This window comes from Pollicipes pollicipes, unplaced genomic scaffold, assembly GCF_011947565.3.
Source record: "Pollicipes pollicipes isolate AB1234 unplaced genomic scaffold, Ppol_2.1 Scaffold_4295;HRSCAF=5057_pilon_pilon_pilon, whole genome shotgun sequence".
NCBI lineage: Eukaryota > Metazoa > Arthropoda > Thecostraca > Pollicipedomorpha > Pollicipedidae > Pollicipes > Pollicipes pollicipes.
Window position 1 is genome coordinate 17,614,516 of NW_023596461.1, and position 17,330 is coordinate 17,631,845.

The 17,330-nt window shown below is 49.6% G+C and overlaps 1 protein-coding gene across 1 annotated transcript in view; it reads right to left on the bottom strand.

The window, feature by feature from the left end:
- Nucleotides 1–17,330, bottom strand: part of LOC119097238 (E3 ubiquitin-protein ligase TRIP12-like) — an 82,038-nt gene that overhangs the window by 48,287 nt on the left and 16,421 nt on the right. The window contains 1 exon segment of the mRNA XM_037220290.1: nucleotides 5,205–5,322. Within this exon segment, the coding sequence (XP_037076185.1) occupies nucleotides 5,205–5,322 (118 nt within the window).

The following is a 17,330-nucleotide window of genomic DNA, read 5'->3' on the forward strand; positions in this document are numbered from 1 at the left end:
AGAAATGTTTGCATAAATCACGTGGATGAATCACGCAAGTTCGTCACAATACTCAGATGACGTACGCGTGGCCGTCTGAACATGCCATCAAACCTAAGCAGCACAAACGGTTGGCATTCGCCCGAGAAAGGCCCGTGTGCGCTTCCGAACGAAAAGGTACCCGCGAGTGACCTACAACCACCCAATCGTGAGACGGAGTGGGCCGCGACCCACCCACCCCTCCGCCTGACGACCGCGGCCTTCCGCGGCGCTCGCCAGACACAAGGCCGGCAGCCCACACGTGACATCAGCACACTTGACAGGTGACGTCACACCGCGCCCGGGCTGACGTCACCACTGCGGGCGCCAGCAGCTGACCGAATACGGCGGCTGCATGAGATCACGCGTGTGGATGAAGACGGGGTCGGACAGCGCAAGGACCAAAGCGATAGCGATTGCGGGCAGCGTGTATACACAGAGCGGCAGGGCCGAACAGACGAGCCCAATATTGCACCGCATGGTATTGTGCGCTATCGACCACCGTACGCCATGAACCACAAACCCGCTGTGGAGGGGCGGCGCCACCTTCCCAGCGGACATACCGCCAGCTGTGCAAGACCGCGTGGTACGGGATGATGGCCAGCTTGCGCCAGGGGGTGCCGCGTGAGTCCGACGCGAGAGACGCACCTGGGTTTCTGCGGGTAATCCCTATCTCCCCGCGCAGCCTGCCGTGTGCATTCCACGATTCAGACTCGCCGCAGCAACACGTCATCTACGGGACGTCCACGAAGGCGATCTACTGGGCCCTCAGAGTCCCCGCTTAATAATCACGGAGGCGCGGCAGTTCACGACAGCATGTTCCAGAAGATAGTGCCACGTTCCCGCGTTTCACTGAGCGCGCCGACCCACTGACATCACACCCACGGCCTGTACGTGAAGCTGCCTGCTCGCACGCCACCCCTTGTCGGGCATATCGCTCAATTATTCACGACGGCACGTCACCGCGCCTGGTGGCAACTCATTGCAGTGCACTGTTCCGTTGCAACGGTACAGTGCATTGCCGATGAACGGAACGGCCGGTCGCATAAACACACGGTCCAACTGGACCTTCTCCAGTCCAGCCAGCAGCTGCAGGACCGAAGGGCAGCGTCCGCTGATGGCCGGCGGCATTTGCGTCGGCCGGCGGCGCCGCCCTCCCGGCGCTGCGCCACCCGGGCAGTCGGCCGACGTCGGTGACCCCGAGAAGCAGGCATCAACAAACGCCGGGTCGCCACTGGCCAGACGCAACAGTTCGGTGCCGCTGCACGGGAGGGGAGGGGGCGGTCGCCGAGGCCGCCCCGGCCGACCGCGTCAGCGGGTCCCGGGCGCACGGCGGGCCGAGCGGCGCTCACAGCGGCGGAAAGGTGCCACTCTGCGGCGGATCGCCGTCTGGCGATCGCAACGGACGGGCGGCAGGATGGAGAAACTGGTGCACCGCGGAGCATCCGTGGTACAGACGCAACTTCCTCCAAGATACCAGCGCACAGCCCAGCCCGCCCCGGCCAGCTAGCGGTCCAACCCGCAAAAGCCCGCTGTGCTACAATGCTGACCCGCCCATTGAACCGCAAGTGCGCAGTTATTGCAACATACATTTTACTATTTCAGCTTAAGTCTAGACCCATACAATTAAATGTGCATGAAGTGGCATGTCAGTGTCATCTAATACGTAACAATGTTTGGCTAACACAAGTTATAGGGCTTCGAGAGCAGCTATCAAAATACACGGACAGTGGAACTTCTCGTGCACCAAAGCCGATATCTAACACTGATGGCAGTTTTCAACTACAACTGAGAAGGAAGCGGTGAAAATTTAAGTTGTCTATCAACAAGATGTAACAAAGGTTCTACCCTTCCACCTCCTCTCCATACACCACGGGCCATATTTTCTAAAATTGCATGCATCAACTGATGACTTTGCTATGACAGTGAAATACTGCATTTTTTACAAAGACTTCATCCAAACTTTTTGGATCGCATGGATTTTTGGAATAAAAACTCAGGCTATGCATTGCTGGTGTTGTGAGCCCTAGACCCTACCATCCGATCGCGGAATTCTAGGTCAACGGCAGAATTTGGTGGCAAACGTTTCACGAGCCGCGATGCTCGGCGTGGGCCACCTTATCCTCTGACGTCACCTGACCTTTAGCGCGGCCGCTGCCACCGGCCGCAGCCCACATGTGTCGCGGGCAAATAGCAAACACTTAGAGCGACCCACACCCACCCCGCCATGGAAGCCAGTAGTAATAGCATCATTCCTCGGAGAAAAACTGGGAAAATGGAGATGATGCGTTGACATTTCAGCAACATGCCTTTATCGGAACAATAGCAGAAAAAAAACGCGGGCCCATATACAGGCCAACACACCCTCGGCATTTGGTGTCTCTAGCTCTCTTACTTTTTGACATCTCAGAGTGTTAAACTGACCGCCCACCAGAGCGAAGGGTGGGGAGGGAGTCGAACTGACCCACCAACCGGCCATCCGGGCGCGTGTTAAGGCTTCTGTGCTGTCTGATTTGCCCTTTTTTTAATACTTGTATCCGTATGCAATTATGTTTGCAAAAAAATGTCATCCAACAGATGGCGTCAATGAGACATTCGATAAAGAGCAAAGGCTGCAGTTTGGAAGCAGCGTTAACCGTAGACAAAGTTCCTGGAAATGATTTTTTAATAGTTCTGCTTCGATTCCATCATGCTTTTTTACAGCGCGCAACAAGATGTCAGGTTTTCTGGTAGCATTGGCAAATATAACTGATGTCACTGGAGGAGCAAACAAACATCATTGATGTCACTGGAGGAGCAACCAAATATCATTGATGTCATTGGAGGAGCAAACAAATATCACTGATGTCACTAGAGGAGTAAACAAATATTCGTGGACAAAATATTGCCATACTGGCCTTCGCGCAGCACCATACAAACGGCGCGGCAGTGGTGGCGTGAACAAGCATGGTAACAAGGGAGAAACGTGGAACATTAATTGAAAGCAACGATTTGCCACACGCCGCAGGCACGCGAAGCTGCACGCCGATCTTGACGTGCGGCACAATCAGCAATTATGGAAGCTTAAACACTCCACACACGTAACCGTTACAGGAAAACGAGCATCGGAGCAGGATGTCAGCCTAAAGCTGAGATGTGTCAAACGCACCTAGGCGTTCATCATTGAATCGCCTGAGATAATACGTACAGGCACCATAAGAGTCCAGGAGACACCGGATCTCATTTTCTCCCTTTCGTAGCTGTCTGCCTCACAATATGACTTGCGCGCGATAGCCGCATCGATATTCGAATGTCTCCACATACTGTCACCTGACCCCACCCTGACCCGGAGGGTCAGGATTCAACCTCAAGGCAAACACTGAACAGTATATGACAATGAAGAAGCAAAGCAAACCATTGGTTTCTGTCTAGATGCTCTATTTGTCCCAAGCTGCTCATCTCCACCAAATGAGAGATGCAATGTGGGGCGGCACAATCCACCCTCCACCGTCGAGTGCGGTTGAGGATGGGGAAATAGGAGTTGTGGGTGATGGCCAGCGACACATTCAGCACGTAGCCGCCTAAGACATCTACGGACGAGATCCTTGACTTGTGATCCCGAGATGGTGAGCGGAAGTCCTAAAATGGGTGTATCGTTTAGGCCGATCATGGCAATGACAGCTGATAGCCGATAGAAAAGGGCCCCTAGCCGAATAGGCCGTGTCATGGCATCACACCCACGCAAAACCCTCCGCGAAACCCGGCACGGCACGCAAAACCCTCCGTAGTACTGGCTGGAGAAAGAACCGGACGCAAACTCAGAGGCTGAACAGGAACGGCACGACTTCAGTGGTACGGCGGGGACACACGTGACAGGCTCGGCCCAGAAAATATTATTTATCCGGCACGGAACATGCAAACCACCAGAAATAAATGCTCAGAGGAACTAAGAGCAAGCCCTTAAATCACTCCGGAACACAAACTAATGCGCACAATATCGCGGGAATAACAAAACTCTAGGCTGCTAGCCAGACTAGAACTCATGACCTTCCGCGCAGGGTGACAGGTGAGCGCTCTGCCAGTCTGACCCTAGCTATCCCCCGCCCCGCCTTATCTCACCACCGTAACCACGGTGGTCAGCTGCATGCATGACAATGTGACGTGAAGCCCGCGTTAATGTACATTCTCCTACGAAAAAGCAGGGGTGCTGGAGCTCTCAGCACAAAAAAAAACTCAGCATATCGAACGTCATGCCAGCGACACGAAATGAGAACTGATGCAACAGCGCAGTTCAGCGCAGCAACATACAACTTCAACACAAATATGACCGAATAACATCGAAAAAGAATGCAACATTGATCTTGAAACAAAATCCGAGTTCAACATATAGGATAAAAAATAAACAGCAAACGCTTACAAATATTTTAACAGTACGAGCGGCTGGCCACCTTGGCTCAACTCATCACGTCAGTAACATTCCTTGGGCGTAGCGGGAACGGTCGTCCCACCAACACCTCGGGGGAGGTCATGGTCACGTGGGATTCAGCTGCACCCGGGTGGGTGCAGCCGGATCATCCCCGGCGTCGGATGAGTTCGTGAATGAGCGCGCTGGGTCAGCGTTTAAGGAACCGTCCGGCACGGTCCGGCGGGATCAATGCCTGACGCCCGGGGAGGCGGAGGTCAATCTTCAATCAATCCAGCGGCGTGGCCCGTGGATGGGCCAGCTCCAGTATTAGATCGGCAACGTCAGCCAGACGGCAACTGCGGTCGACTGGCCAGCCGTTGCGTTCCCAGGTGTGCAGATAAACCTCGCCCGGGCACACAGAAGCAGGTGCAGAAGTAAGCCAGTATGAAGGGTGATAGGGGTTGGAAACACTCCGGGGTACCGGCAGGCCCAGTCAAATGCACGGTAAGAGGTGAATGAGCTCTTGGGAAAAAAGGTTGTTCCGACTAGTCATCTGCTGGCGCGCACTACTAAACGTGATGAAAACAATGCTAAAACTGTTGATGGGAGAAGGCGTCCCTACAATGCCGTTAGAGAAATGTTTGAGGGACGAAATAGCGATGAGAGAATCACAACTGAATTGCCAGAAGCGCGGAAATCTGACAGGGAGCGGGGAGGGGAGCGCAAACCCGGACGATAGGATGGACTTCGCACGAAAGCGAGCGCGTGTCGAGTCAGCCGGCGCGCGCGCGCTGTGACCCACCTGCTGCTGGTACAGGACCCCGTGTTGGAGGCTGGCTGCTGCCCGCTGGAGGCTGCCGGGCCGGCAGAGGGGCCGCCCCTGTCTGCCGACCTCTGGCGCCTAGCGCCGGGCGAACGACCTGCGGCAAGCGAGGGCGACGAGTGAGCAGCCGGCGGTGGCGGCTCTTATCGTGCGCGCGACCCGCTCCGAGCCCTCACACAGCGGCTGGCGCGCACACAGACCTGCACGGACAGGCGGACAGACCGCACAGCACACTCCGCTCCCCCCCCCCCCCCCCGTGGACGACGCTCCGCTTATGCCCCACCCAGCAGCGGGCGCATACATGCCGAAAAACGGGCACGCAGACAACAAGCGAACAACCTCACCCACTCCCTCATCACACCAACAGATGGGCACAAACAGCATGCCGACCCACTAACCCATTCTTCTTCAAACGAACACAAACGGCAGGCAAAACGTTCCAACCGCCCTCTGCTCGCACGGACACAACCAGCAGGCTATCTCCTGGCCGTTCTCATCCACAACAGGCTAGCGAACCACCTCATCAAGCAGGGCGACAACAGAAACGCACAAACAACCGGACAAACCGGTCCACCTGCGCGTTGCTCAGAAGCAAACTAAACTTCAATTTCCAACAAGACAACGCACGGTCTGCTCCCCCGGTGTCACTACCGTTGTTCTTTCTGGGGCGGGCCCCTACACGGGCCCAGACTTGTCGACCGGCGACAGGCACACGTGTGTTCGACCCGTACTCGATCGTGAATTGGCTCACGAGCTCCTCACTTTTGAGTGAGCCGAAGGCGAGTCCGCTCATTACGAAAAATACCGCACTGAGTCATGAGCTGAATAACGTTCTTCGTAAATTTCATGACCTGAGTCGTGAGCCGATCATTTCCCACAACGTCATGTCAGTGAGCCATGTATCTCGACTTAAAGGGGTGACATGAGGAAACGCAGCAAGCCACGTAAAATCAATACATTATATTTCAGAGTGTTAAAATGAACAGCGAGCACCATTAATTATCAAGCTTTGTGCAAGATCAGCACACAGCTTGCTATTGCAGCTCTTCAGCAGCAAGCGCAACATTGTTGATCCCAATATAAAGTTGGCCAAATCTCAGCCAAGGCCCAGAGGATATGACATGAAATAGACGTCCCACGTTCCCCCATGCTGTGTTTAATTCAACGACATTGTCTGCTCCCTGCAAAATCCAAGGGCTGGTCATATTTCTACCACAATGAACGCATCTATACCCGACACCTCATTCACTACTTATACTGCTACAAGCGTGCCACTGCAAGAAACAGCAGCAGTGGCAAGATCGTCTTTTTTCATATGCGAATTGTGGGTCCCGGAATGTGACCTCCCAGGGATGGCATCAATAACTATTTCCAATTTTGAGACAAGTAAATAATTATCTGTACTGCATGCACGCACGCACGCACGCACGCACAAGCGCGTACACACACACACACATTATATGTATATATATATATATATATATATATATATATATATATGTATATGCATGTACATCAATGGGTAATAAGGCAACGAGACATAACTGAATCAGATCTTTGATTTTGCAAACCGCTTGAGTCATGAGCCAAATCATACCATGCAAGCGATGAGTCCGAACTGATATGAACAAAAAAAATAGACGGCTTTGAGTCACGAGCTGAACCGGATCCCAAAATCTGTGCGCCGGACCTGGGCCGGCTAAAAAATTTGATCCCAACACAAGATTGGCGACATGTCCGACGTGACGCCGTATCTGCACGTGCGCTCGAGTGCAGCAGGCGGCCAGCACAGGCCGGGAGAGAAGGCGCACGCCCGACGTACCCCAGCTCACCCGGCACGCCGGGGCGGTGCCTTACAACCGGACCCACGGATACCCCTCCCGCTTCTCGGACTGCCCATTGGAATACCAGTAACGTGTTGAGCACTGGAGGCTGCGTTTCACGTACTCCCATTGCTCAGCATGCCTGAAGTCGTATCGCATTCTAGAGACAGATAGGGCTGTTCAGTAGGGGTCGTGGAGGCCTTCCCTGTTGCCAGTCCAAAACGGAAGACCTCCGCCCGAGCGAGGAAACCAGTGAGCTAGAATCGTTTTTAAGCTCGGGTGGAGCGAAAAAACTACACCGCAAAAGGACCGTATATACGTGAAAAACTCCATTCACAAGACCTTGGACTTATGGGTCAGTGAGAGATGCTCCACCAAAGACATACATGTATGGTTGGTATTAACGTCATATCATAAACATGACAATTTATCACATCTTAGGTCATGACATTGAAACAGAATACATCAAAAGAATAGTTGTTTCGTTATAGTGTGATGAGTGCCAAAAATGATGACCACCAATGTTTTGATGTTTTATTTTGCGCTTTCCTCTCACATGGTTTAAGACAAAATACACTCCAGAATTACGTTGTGTTCATTTCCTTTCCAGCGTCAAAGGTTCCTCAAAAACTCTTCCACTGAACAAGTTCCGTTCTCGGCAGAAGACAGCCCTGTCCATCCATCCCACGTTTTTGAACATCCTGACATTTCGGGTGCAAATTGAACGAAGCCTATTCCTGCTAGCTGTATCGCGTTGCGAGTTCATCGTATTACGACCATATCTGACTGGATGTCGAGTTAATATTGCTGATGTGCATAAACAGGTCACTGGTGTGATGATTCCGTGTCATATGGGACGAGTGGAGCCGAGCACTCCGGTTGTGTTAGCCCCGTGGTAAGTCCGCCAAAGGCAGCTGTAGTGGCCTGTACCGCAATTATACTGTGCGCCTGTGTGACATATGCAAGCATGACATCCAGTAAAGACGTTCGATACTATCTGGTAAAAACCGCAATGCACGTTTCACATGCGCTGCCTAGCGGTAAAAAGTGGCGAGAAATCGGTGATTTTTTGTAGATGGCAGCACTTGCCGCCACAACCAGCGAGATACAGGCAAGGACCCGTGCTGTGGAGGACACGTGGAACAGTGCAGTAGAGAACAAGCGATACTACTGTGAGCTGGTCAAGACATTCTTCAGAACAATAAATGTATCCTCGTTCCGTCAATTATTTGCCACATCCCTGAATCCGGAGCTGGATGGAACACATCACAATAGTAAAATTGAAATGCCTTCTAAATTTCTGTCAGTGTATGAATGCAGGATATTTGATGCATTGCTTGGGGCTTTGCTTTGGAGTTGAGGACCGTGTGACTAAATTCAAGAAAAAGTATTCAAACGAAAAAGGTCTAGGACCCCTGCACATCACATGCTACCAAATCAAACAAACGACTCACATATTTTTTGCTTCTGTTAAGATGGGGTCAGCAAATTTAACTATTTTGTCACCGTTTCTTGTGATATACCTACGCTAATTTCTATGAAGGTGGCCTAACCACGCCTCAGGAAGCCTTGCCTCATCTCATCCTATCTAGCCTATTCGTAACACAGCAGCATTTGTGAGCATTCTTGAATATCTCACTGCTACATTTCGGGAGTGCTGCAATTTAGTGGTCAAGTTTATTCCGGAAACAGAAATACGTGCAGTAATATTTATAAAAAAACTGCTTTGCTGGGCCGCGTTCGATCTGTCGTCAGCGCGTTTGTCAGCACCAATCACGGCTCAGTATTTTCCCCACGTCACGTCATGTGACCACAGTTACATGGTCTGTGACGTGACGCCTCAGCTGACGATAATGACAGGATTTTTGTCGGCCGGTCAGCATGGAGAAGAAGCACTGCCAGATTAAAAGATCAATCTGACAAAGGACTTAAATTCGTAGCTCTTCCGTCTGCGGGCACATTAGGTGGGGTAGGGGCACTTATCTTTAATTTTGGGGAATACAATGATGAACAGAAAAGAAAGAAATTGGACTACCTAGAGAAGCCATGAAAACGTGAGTGACGATGGCTAGCGATGGTGTGTGGTTGCGTCCCCAGTGCATGAATGGTGTTGGGAGAACCGTAAAATATGGAGAATAGGAACCAGGTGCATCGCGTCTCGAACGTGGCCTTCGTCAATGGTCAGTTCAAGTGGGAATTGAATGAAAGAGTGGGCTTCATGCAAGCAAAAGTAGCAGTGAAGGATCCATAGACCTGTTCCACAAAAATTGCGTGAGCACTTGAATGAGAAGGGAAGAATCTAAGTGAGATGGGAATGGTAACAAACAACTCAACAACAAAAACTCAAACAACAACGGGGAGGACAGATGATGGCAATACCGAAACAGGGGCTACATTATATACACCATTTTATAGGTAGTGTGTCATAGGCGGCGGTAAGCCAGATTTAGTGGAAGGTTTGAAGTGGTCAAAAGGTAAAGGAAAAAAGCAAAGTGAAGTTAAAAAACTTTCTCGCCAGCCCACACGGCGAACGCTCTGTCAGCACGCATGACGTTACGCATTCCTGCCGACAATTGTGCTGACGACAGATCAAACGGGCCCTAACGCGGTGTTAGTGTGGCGCGAACAAGAAAAAAAGGGATGCGTGAAAACCTTGAATTGGGCACACAGCTGCCAACTGCGATGTACTGTGATGTAAACAAACCAAGCGTGATAAGTGCACGCGGCTGGAGTCGCCGGGGCTCTCGGGCTTAAAGGTGCCAAGTGCCCTTGCTGTGAGCATACATAGGCATGATTCAGGTGGAGGCGAAGTAGGATATAGACATATTGGTCTGTACAGTCATATAGGTCTCCAGATGCTTTGGAGCCTTGTTTATGCTTGGTGGTTTGGAGCACGCTCGGACTTGGATGACATATTTAAACCTCTCAAAAGAAAAATGGGTTTAGTGCGTTTGGTTCGACAATATCAGGTAAGAGTAAAACTTCACATAAAATACGGCGGAAAGGAGTGAAAAATGCCCTCTCATAGGGCGCTCCTTTATATCCAAAGTAGGAAATTCTAGGACATTGGGAAAGCATACCTAACGCAGGCCTCCACCGGCTTCAAAGAAGTATGTATGCCTGCTGGTCGACCCAACACCTACCCGAAACTAATTTTATCAATAAAAGCATGTTAGCTGTCACTGCTTGAAAATTCATAGTGTTTTTGTTCTCGCAGAGACCACGCAGAATCCAACCCGGTCAAACGCACCAATATCCGAAGGGTACATGCAAAGTTCAATGGTGCAGGAGACATCGATCAAGTGTAACATATCAGGTTGATATTTGCTCCCCACAGTGATGAATACCGGGAGTGCAGCCACCAATAACTTCATGAAAGAGAATGCCCCACAATTGAGAACATTAAAGCAATGTTCAGATATGATGGCATGAGCGCACTTATAGCCATTGCTATACTTTCCAGTAGAAAAGACTGCTCTAAACAACACATTTTCTCTGTTTAGTAAAGATGCTTCACAATAGGTCAATGATTACATAATCGTGCCTTACACAACAGTGATTGGGGGCCACTTGACGGCCCTTATATCTGGAAATCGTACTCACGAACGCCAGATATGAACGACCCGACAACCGTACTTCGTTGGCCTTGATCGCCGCGATTATATATATATATATATATATATATATATATACATATATATATACATATATATATATACACATATATATATATATATATATATATATATATATATACATGGCAGCAGCAGGTCAGTAGTGCATGAAGGGTCAGGTATTGATTATTTCATTGTTGTGACCATTGACAATGAAAAATATGACCAGCCCTTGGATTTGGATTGGATTGGAGCCCAGCCATGCTGTCTCGTTGTGCAGGAAAGCGCACCGAAACGAGCCTGACCGACTATGCTTAATAAGATGATGCGGCGTATCGACGAGTCCCAGTGGGCTGGCTACCCCGAGCCCACCACTCGGTACGCTTGACCAGATAGGCATGTTCGCTCATTGTGATCCCATTTACCGTTTCGTGGGCTTTGCACGGTTGGCACGTGACATTATCGCTTACGCAAGCTGGACTCAGCTCAGTGTCGGACAGGCGAGAAACAAACTACCGCTGTGCGGCAATTTAAAGGGAATGTTGCACAATTGATGTTGAAGATATTGAAGATATTGAGACAAACATCAGATATGATGAAATACGCTCAATTATGGAGATTAAGACAGTTGAGTGGAAACGACTGCTCTCGACAACACAATGTCTCTATTCAGTAAATATGCTCCTCAATACGTCATTGTTTGACTGCGTCATAGAACGTCTGTATGACGTTGAGGTGCCGCTAAACCAGCCTTGCGACGTTGCCACCTACATGTAGTACTTCAGCTCGCCGAGAGATGGCGGTGTTGGGAGTATCCCATGAGCCAAATATCGGTATATGCTCATGTTTTGGCCCTTACTCGTGGTGTTCTTGCATACTACCCATGCGTTTAAGAAGTTCACGTTTACTTACATACTCGGTTATGGGGCTATTGATTTTTGTTTGTGTGTTTGATGAATATTTGGTAATTGTTGGGAATGGGAATGTTTAAAACCTGAAGATGTTGGGGCAAGCATCACTGTCATGCAGGGGGTTCGCTTACAACTATCAACGTTCTCTTTTTTATAAAAAAACTACCAGAGGCAGCGCAACTCCGTTCATCGATTGTGACCCTCGGCGCGTCATGGTTTCATCGTCGCGCTGTACCTTCCTCGGCAATGATTGTAAGCGGGTTGACGGCCATTGTATCTGGAAATCACGGTCACGAACACCAGATATGAACGTCTCGATCTTCTTTTTATTTGCGTTGATAGCCACATGGCCTATGGAATAGCAGGATTTGAATGACATTATGACGTCATGAATGCCAAGGTAACTTTGACATACTCATCCAGATGCATCTTCTCCCATTTTCGCGGGCGTGGAGGTCAGAAACTTAGGGTCTTAGGTCTCACAAAAAGCAGGATTACGAACAGCACCGAAAGGTCTTCAAAATGGCTAGTTCAGTTCAAAATCCCATAAAAATACACGCTTTTTTAGCTGTCCGATTACACCTCTCACTTTCGTAACTAGCAATCATGTCAATTTTCTTATATTATGTAACACGAAGCGTGATTTGTGATTGAAGCTAGAAAACCTTGCTCAGCATTCATTGAGGGCCAAATGGCATTCACTACATTTGGAGATCGTATTCACGGACGCCAGACCTGAACGGCTCGACGATAATGTTCTTTTTGCCCTTGAACGTTGCATGGCCTATGGGGTGGCAGGCCTTGGATGGCGTTGCCATGGCGTCATGCACGCTTAAATGGCCTTGGAATAGTCTGTGCGAAGTAGTCTGCACATCTTCGCGAGCGTGAAGCTCAGAAACTGGATGGTTTAAGATATTAAGAGGGGCGGTTCAGTGGAACTGTACGATATTCAAAATGGCAACACCTCACTACGCAACGCAACGCACCCAACACTTCCTCTACGACATTTGGGTACCACGGAGATCGATATTGCTATGCTATCATGCCATGATAGCAGATGTGCATTGAGTTCCAATATTTGTTGCTCCTCCCTCGCTCAGCACCGACCACTCGAGATCAAGACCGATGGCGGTCGACCAACATCTGTGCGCCCCGGGCAAGGCAAATCGGACGGGCAGGTCCACATGTCAGGGTTCGGGTTCAACGGACGACAAATTAGCGGTACAGAAAATATGACGGAGGCGGAGATGGCGGAGAAAACAGAGTTCTGATGGCAGGAATTCATGTTGATCTCCCTGACACCCAACTTTATGAATTTTGCCGCACTGGACTACCTGGCCTCACATAAAACGGACTAGAATAGCTTTCAACAGGTTCACGTGCCCAACCATGCTGAACTGTTCGCTACGTTTCGGCCGTGCCATGCTGTTTGGCACACTCACCAGAGGCAAGGGCGGCGCCACCGGGTGCGTAGGGCAAGCAGCCGCCGACCTGTCGCCAGACAGGGCGGGCAAGGGTATGTCCTGCCGCTCTGAAATTTGTGGCCGCCGCACTCAAGCCTTCATGGGTCGGGTTTAAGTACGTGTGCAGCGTAAAATGAGTTCAGCGTGGCCGCGGATTCCGGTGGTGGCCAAGGACGAGCTGTGTTGGTCGGGAGGAGGTCCCAATCCTGGAGGGTTTCGTGTGGTAGGGAGAAAAGACGGAACTTCTCAACCCGCCAGCCCCTCAACATCTGACCCGGAAGAGCCGGCGGGCTTTTGGCGGGATCGTGGGCCGGAATGGGAGGGCTGGTGTGGGTCACAAATTGTAACAAGCAATGCAATGCATTTCGTGTTATTTTTGGTGTTAAAACCATCTAAAAACCAGTGTTGCCAAGAGCAATACCATTATAAGTCATATTTTGCTTTCATAGCAGGAGCACCAGTGACTCATGGTGACATGACCAGTGACATGACGCACTAGTAAACCAGGTTGCACACCTTGAACAACTTTAAGCACACATTTCACCGAAAAGCTAAAAAACAACCCAATTTTCAAACACTTTCCTGATCTCATTGAGCAGTAGTAAGGTGGGCTATCAGTATAGACACAGCTATACAAGGCACTTGGCTATTATTGAGGGCGAGGTGCAATTAAAATTCTTGTTTCATATGCAAACCATACCTCATCAGATGCACCAACGAACACGGAAACCAACGGGAAACTGCGTGCCTCGCATTGCCCAAGTCTCGCCCACTTGCCAATACAACCTGCAGTTACTGGTGTCCTACATATACGATAGCTGTCAAAATTAAACAGATTGTAGCACAATGCCCAATCTGTCTGGAGAACATACAATTTACTACCACGGAAAAATGGTCTCTTACATGTGATTCGCTACGCCCTTGCTGCAAGCATCATTAGGTTTTAACACATACGTCTAGTTCACATTTCCCTTCTGTTTGCTTTTTCCCATTTCATTCCATATCTGTGTACAGGCCTGTGTCAAACATTCCAGCTGAACATAACATGTCAAGTATTCGATACAGATAACAAAGTTGCGGCCAGCAGGATTTGTGGAATGTGAACGGAGATCGTAGAAAACAATTTCTACATGTTTTCTGTTCGTAGAAACTTTCCTTCAATGGTTAACGATATCGCACATATTTTGGGGGCAGTGCTAAATGCGAATGATTTCACTTGAATAGCAGACTCTCGGACAAAACGTTATTGCTATCCCTGCTGGTACGCAACATCGTAAACGGCACGGTGCCGGTTGTGAAATGGAAAATGAACACTGGTAAGAGGGAAATGAGGAGCATTTCAAAACTGGCACGTGTACCTTTTGTCATCGTGTACATTTTGTCAGTCATGGCTAAATTTGCATTATGGAGATGGCACCCCCATCACTTACAAGTTATTTCACCCGTGTCTACATGGGTGACCGGGTTGTCGATATTTTACTTCATTTCGGTACTCCCTCATTTTGGTATTTGTTGTGACTGAAACACGACAGTCTTGAACACAAAAATCCATCACAGATATTACGGGACATGTGTCTAGACCCAGTTATGCAGAGACACCAGCCACCAGCCGAGTGCAGACGCACCTGGACCAGGCACGGTGCCGTACTGATCCAGACGGACACAGCCGTACTTGGACCAAACACGGTACCGTACTGATCCAGACAGACACCTCCGCACTTGGGCCAAACGCGGTACCGATCTGATCCAGACGGACACAGCCGCACTTGGACTAAACGCGGTACAGTACTGATCCAGACGGACACAGCCGCACTTGGACCAAACACGGTACCGTACTGATCCCGACGGACACAGCCGTACTTGGACCAAACATGGTACCAGTACTGATCCAGACGGGCACATCCGCACTTGGGCCAAACACGGTACAGTACTGACCCAGAAGGGCACAGGCGCACTTGGACAAGGTAACAGGCCGTTCTGATCATACATAAAAATTCCCGCTAAATGAGGGTAGCTCCGGAATAGCCAAAGAGGAACCGCATCTGGTGGCAGAGGACGAGCACGTGGCCAACAAGAATCGACACCCTGCCCCTGCAGAAAAGCCCAAACAAGACGGCGGGACTTCCTTAGTGCGTGCCAAGCCAACGCGGACGCGAAACCTTATGTCAGCCGTACAAAATACCGCGTGAACCGGCCTGAAGAAGGCCCACAACGTCCGCGGCAAAGAGTGGCTCGATAATCTGAGATGACCCAGAAACTTAAGTTGCCACTTCTTGAGACTTTGAAAACCAGCTTCGCCCCGCAGCTCAAATCCAAAAACTCGTCCGCCCTGTAACACTGTCTTGAAAAAAAACTTAAGCCTACCATCAAATGTGTCATCACAAACACAATCGCATGCAGAACATATCACAGTATGTCCAATAACAATGAAATAGGAGCAACCCGAAATGCACTGATTGCAAAAACACGCACGGTTCACCCCACCACGGAACTATCGTATGATGCGAGCCAATATCTTGCCTGAACCTAAACATGTAATGTCAACCCCATTCAAAATTTACTGCATGAGGCAAGCCGATCGCATGAAGTAGGCAAGTCAATCTCTTGCTTAGAAACACAGGTACGCCTCAAAATATGCATCGCTGTCTGATAAAACATGAAATAGGCAAGCCGATCTCTTGCTTAGAAACACGGGTACGCCTCAAAACATGCATCACTGTCTGATGAAGCATGAAGTATGCGCCCACGTAAGCAAGTTGCCAACCAGTTATGATGTCCAAAATGAGCACGGGCTACCTGAAAACGCCGTCTGCATTATGTGCGAATCGTCTGTTTGTTTTTTTGTGTTTTGTTGTTGTTGTTTTTTTTTTTGCTTGCCCGTTAATGAATCTGAACAGCTAATCGGGGCGTCATTGGGGAGAAAAGCGATGCATTTACAAGAGTGTAGTGGTAACGTCCTGCTTCATAATCCTTTACGAATCAAAATCTAATGATATAACTCTTCCCTCTCACTTTTTATATCCATATTACCCATATCGTCCAAACATCCCCATCTTGCAACCAAAGGTGTTCAGCTATGCCAGACAGACTTCTGGCAACCTGAGCAGTGCAGTTGTGGCTATTTAAGGGCCTTTGGGAGGCATCTACTTTCGGGTATTCATTTCCCCAGAATCCATTATTTTGGCACTTTACGACGCCACTGAGGTGAAATTGAGTCTCGTCCGAAAATCACACCTGATCAATCCAGGCCTCATCAGTGTTCACCATCTAACTTCACTGTAGGCACTGTCTAAATAAGCTTCCCTGTCTGTGTCAGCCAGAAATAGAATGTCGTCTGTACTTTGTACAGTTAAATTATTAAAACTGTGAGGCGGGACATGGTGGACGGTCGCACGCCAGAGTGCGAGCTCTTGAGAGCACCAACGCCGACGGCAGGACTTCTCTGGACACTAGACTACAGACTCCCACTGCCTTCACGTTTTCCTCTGTTGTCTCTCTCTGTCACGTGTTCCTCTTTCCTCTGACTAGTTCTCATCCTTCCAGTGGTTTAGCTCTTGTTCAGTCCTCTAGCTTTTTGCAGTTCGCCGACGGCGCTTCCTCTTGGAACTTATGGATATTGTACAGGATGCGAGTCATGCTTAGTGGATGCGAACTTGAAACTCCTCGCAGTGAAGCTGCAGTAAAGTAAAATCGCAGAATTGGTCTGAAGAGCAATTGACCTGAGATCTGAACATTAACTGAATTATCTGCTGTGCTGTGTACAACAAGCCAGCCTCAGGCTCATAAACTGAAACACCCAAGCTGGAAGGTCCTTTGGGGAAGGGGCAATCACAATCATAGCTGCGCGTTGACAAAATGGTAGCAGACCAGGTGCAGTTATTTGGGTACGACCACTTCTGAGACACGTTTTAATATCTAAGCCATATCAGATTTCGTGCTGTCACTGGCTCCAACACCACAGAAGGAAATAACTTGCAGCTATTGGCTACGTCAGTTTCGGAGGGCGGATAAGGCGCAGCACGCTTCACCTGTGCACTATTCATGGGGAATCTACGTTCAAAAGATTCCAGTAAAGGTGAGTGCGTATGGCTAGTGTGCACTCATATATTTGCCCGCAAAAATTTAAACACATGATCGGATGGGATCTGCACGAGGGCCTGGAGCCGCGGACAAAACAGAATGAGAACAAGGCCTACCGAGCATCGCTGAAAACACTGGAATGTGCATCATTCGATGACCAGGACTGCCACAGCCCGTTCTGAGAGGTGGCATCCGCTCGACGTGGTCAGCGAGA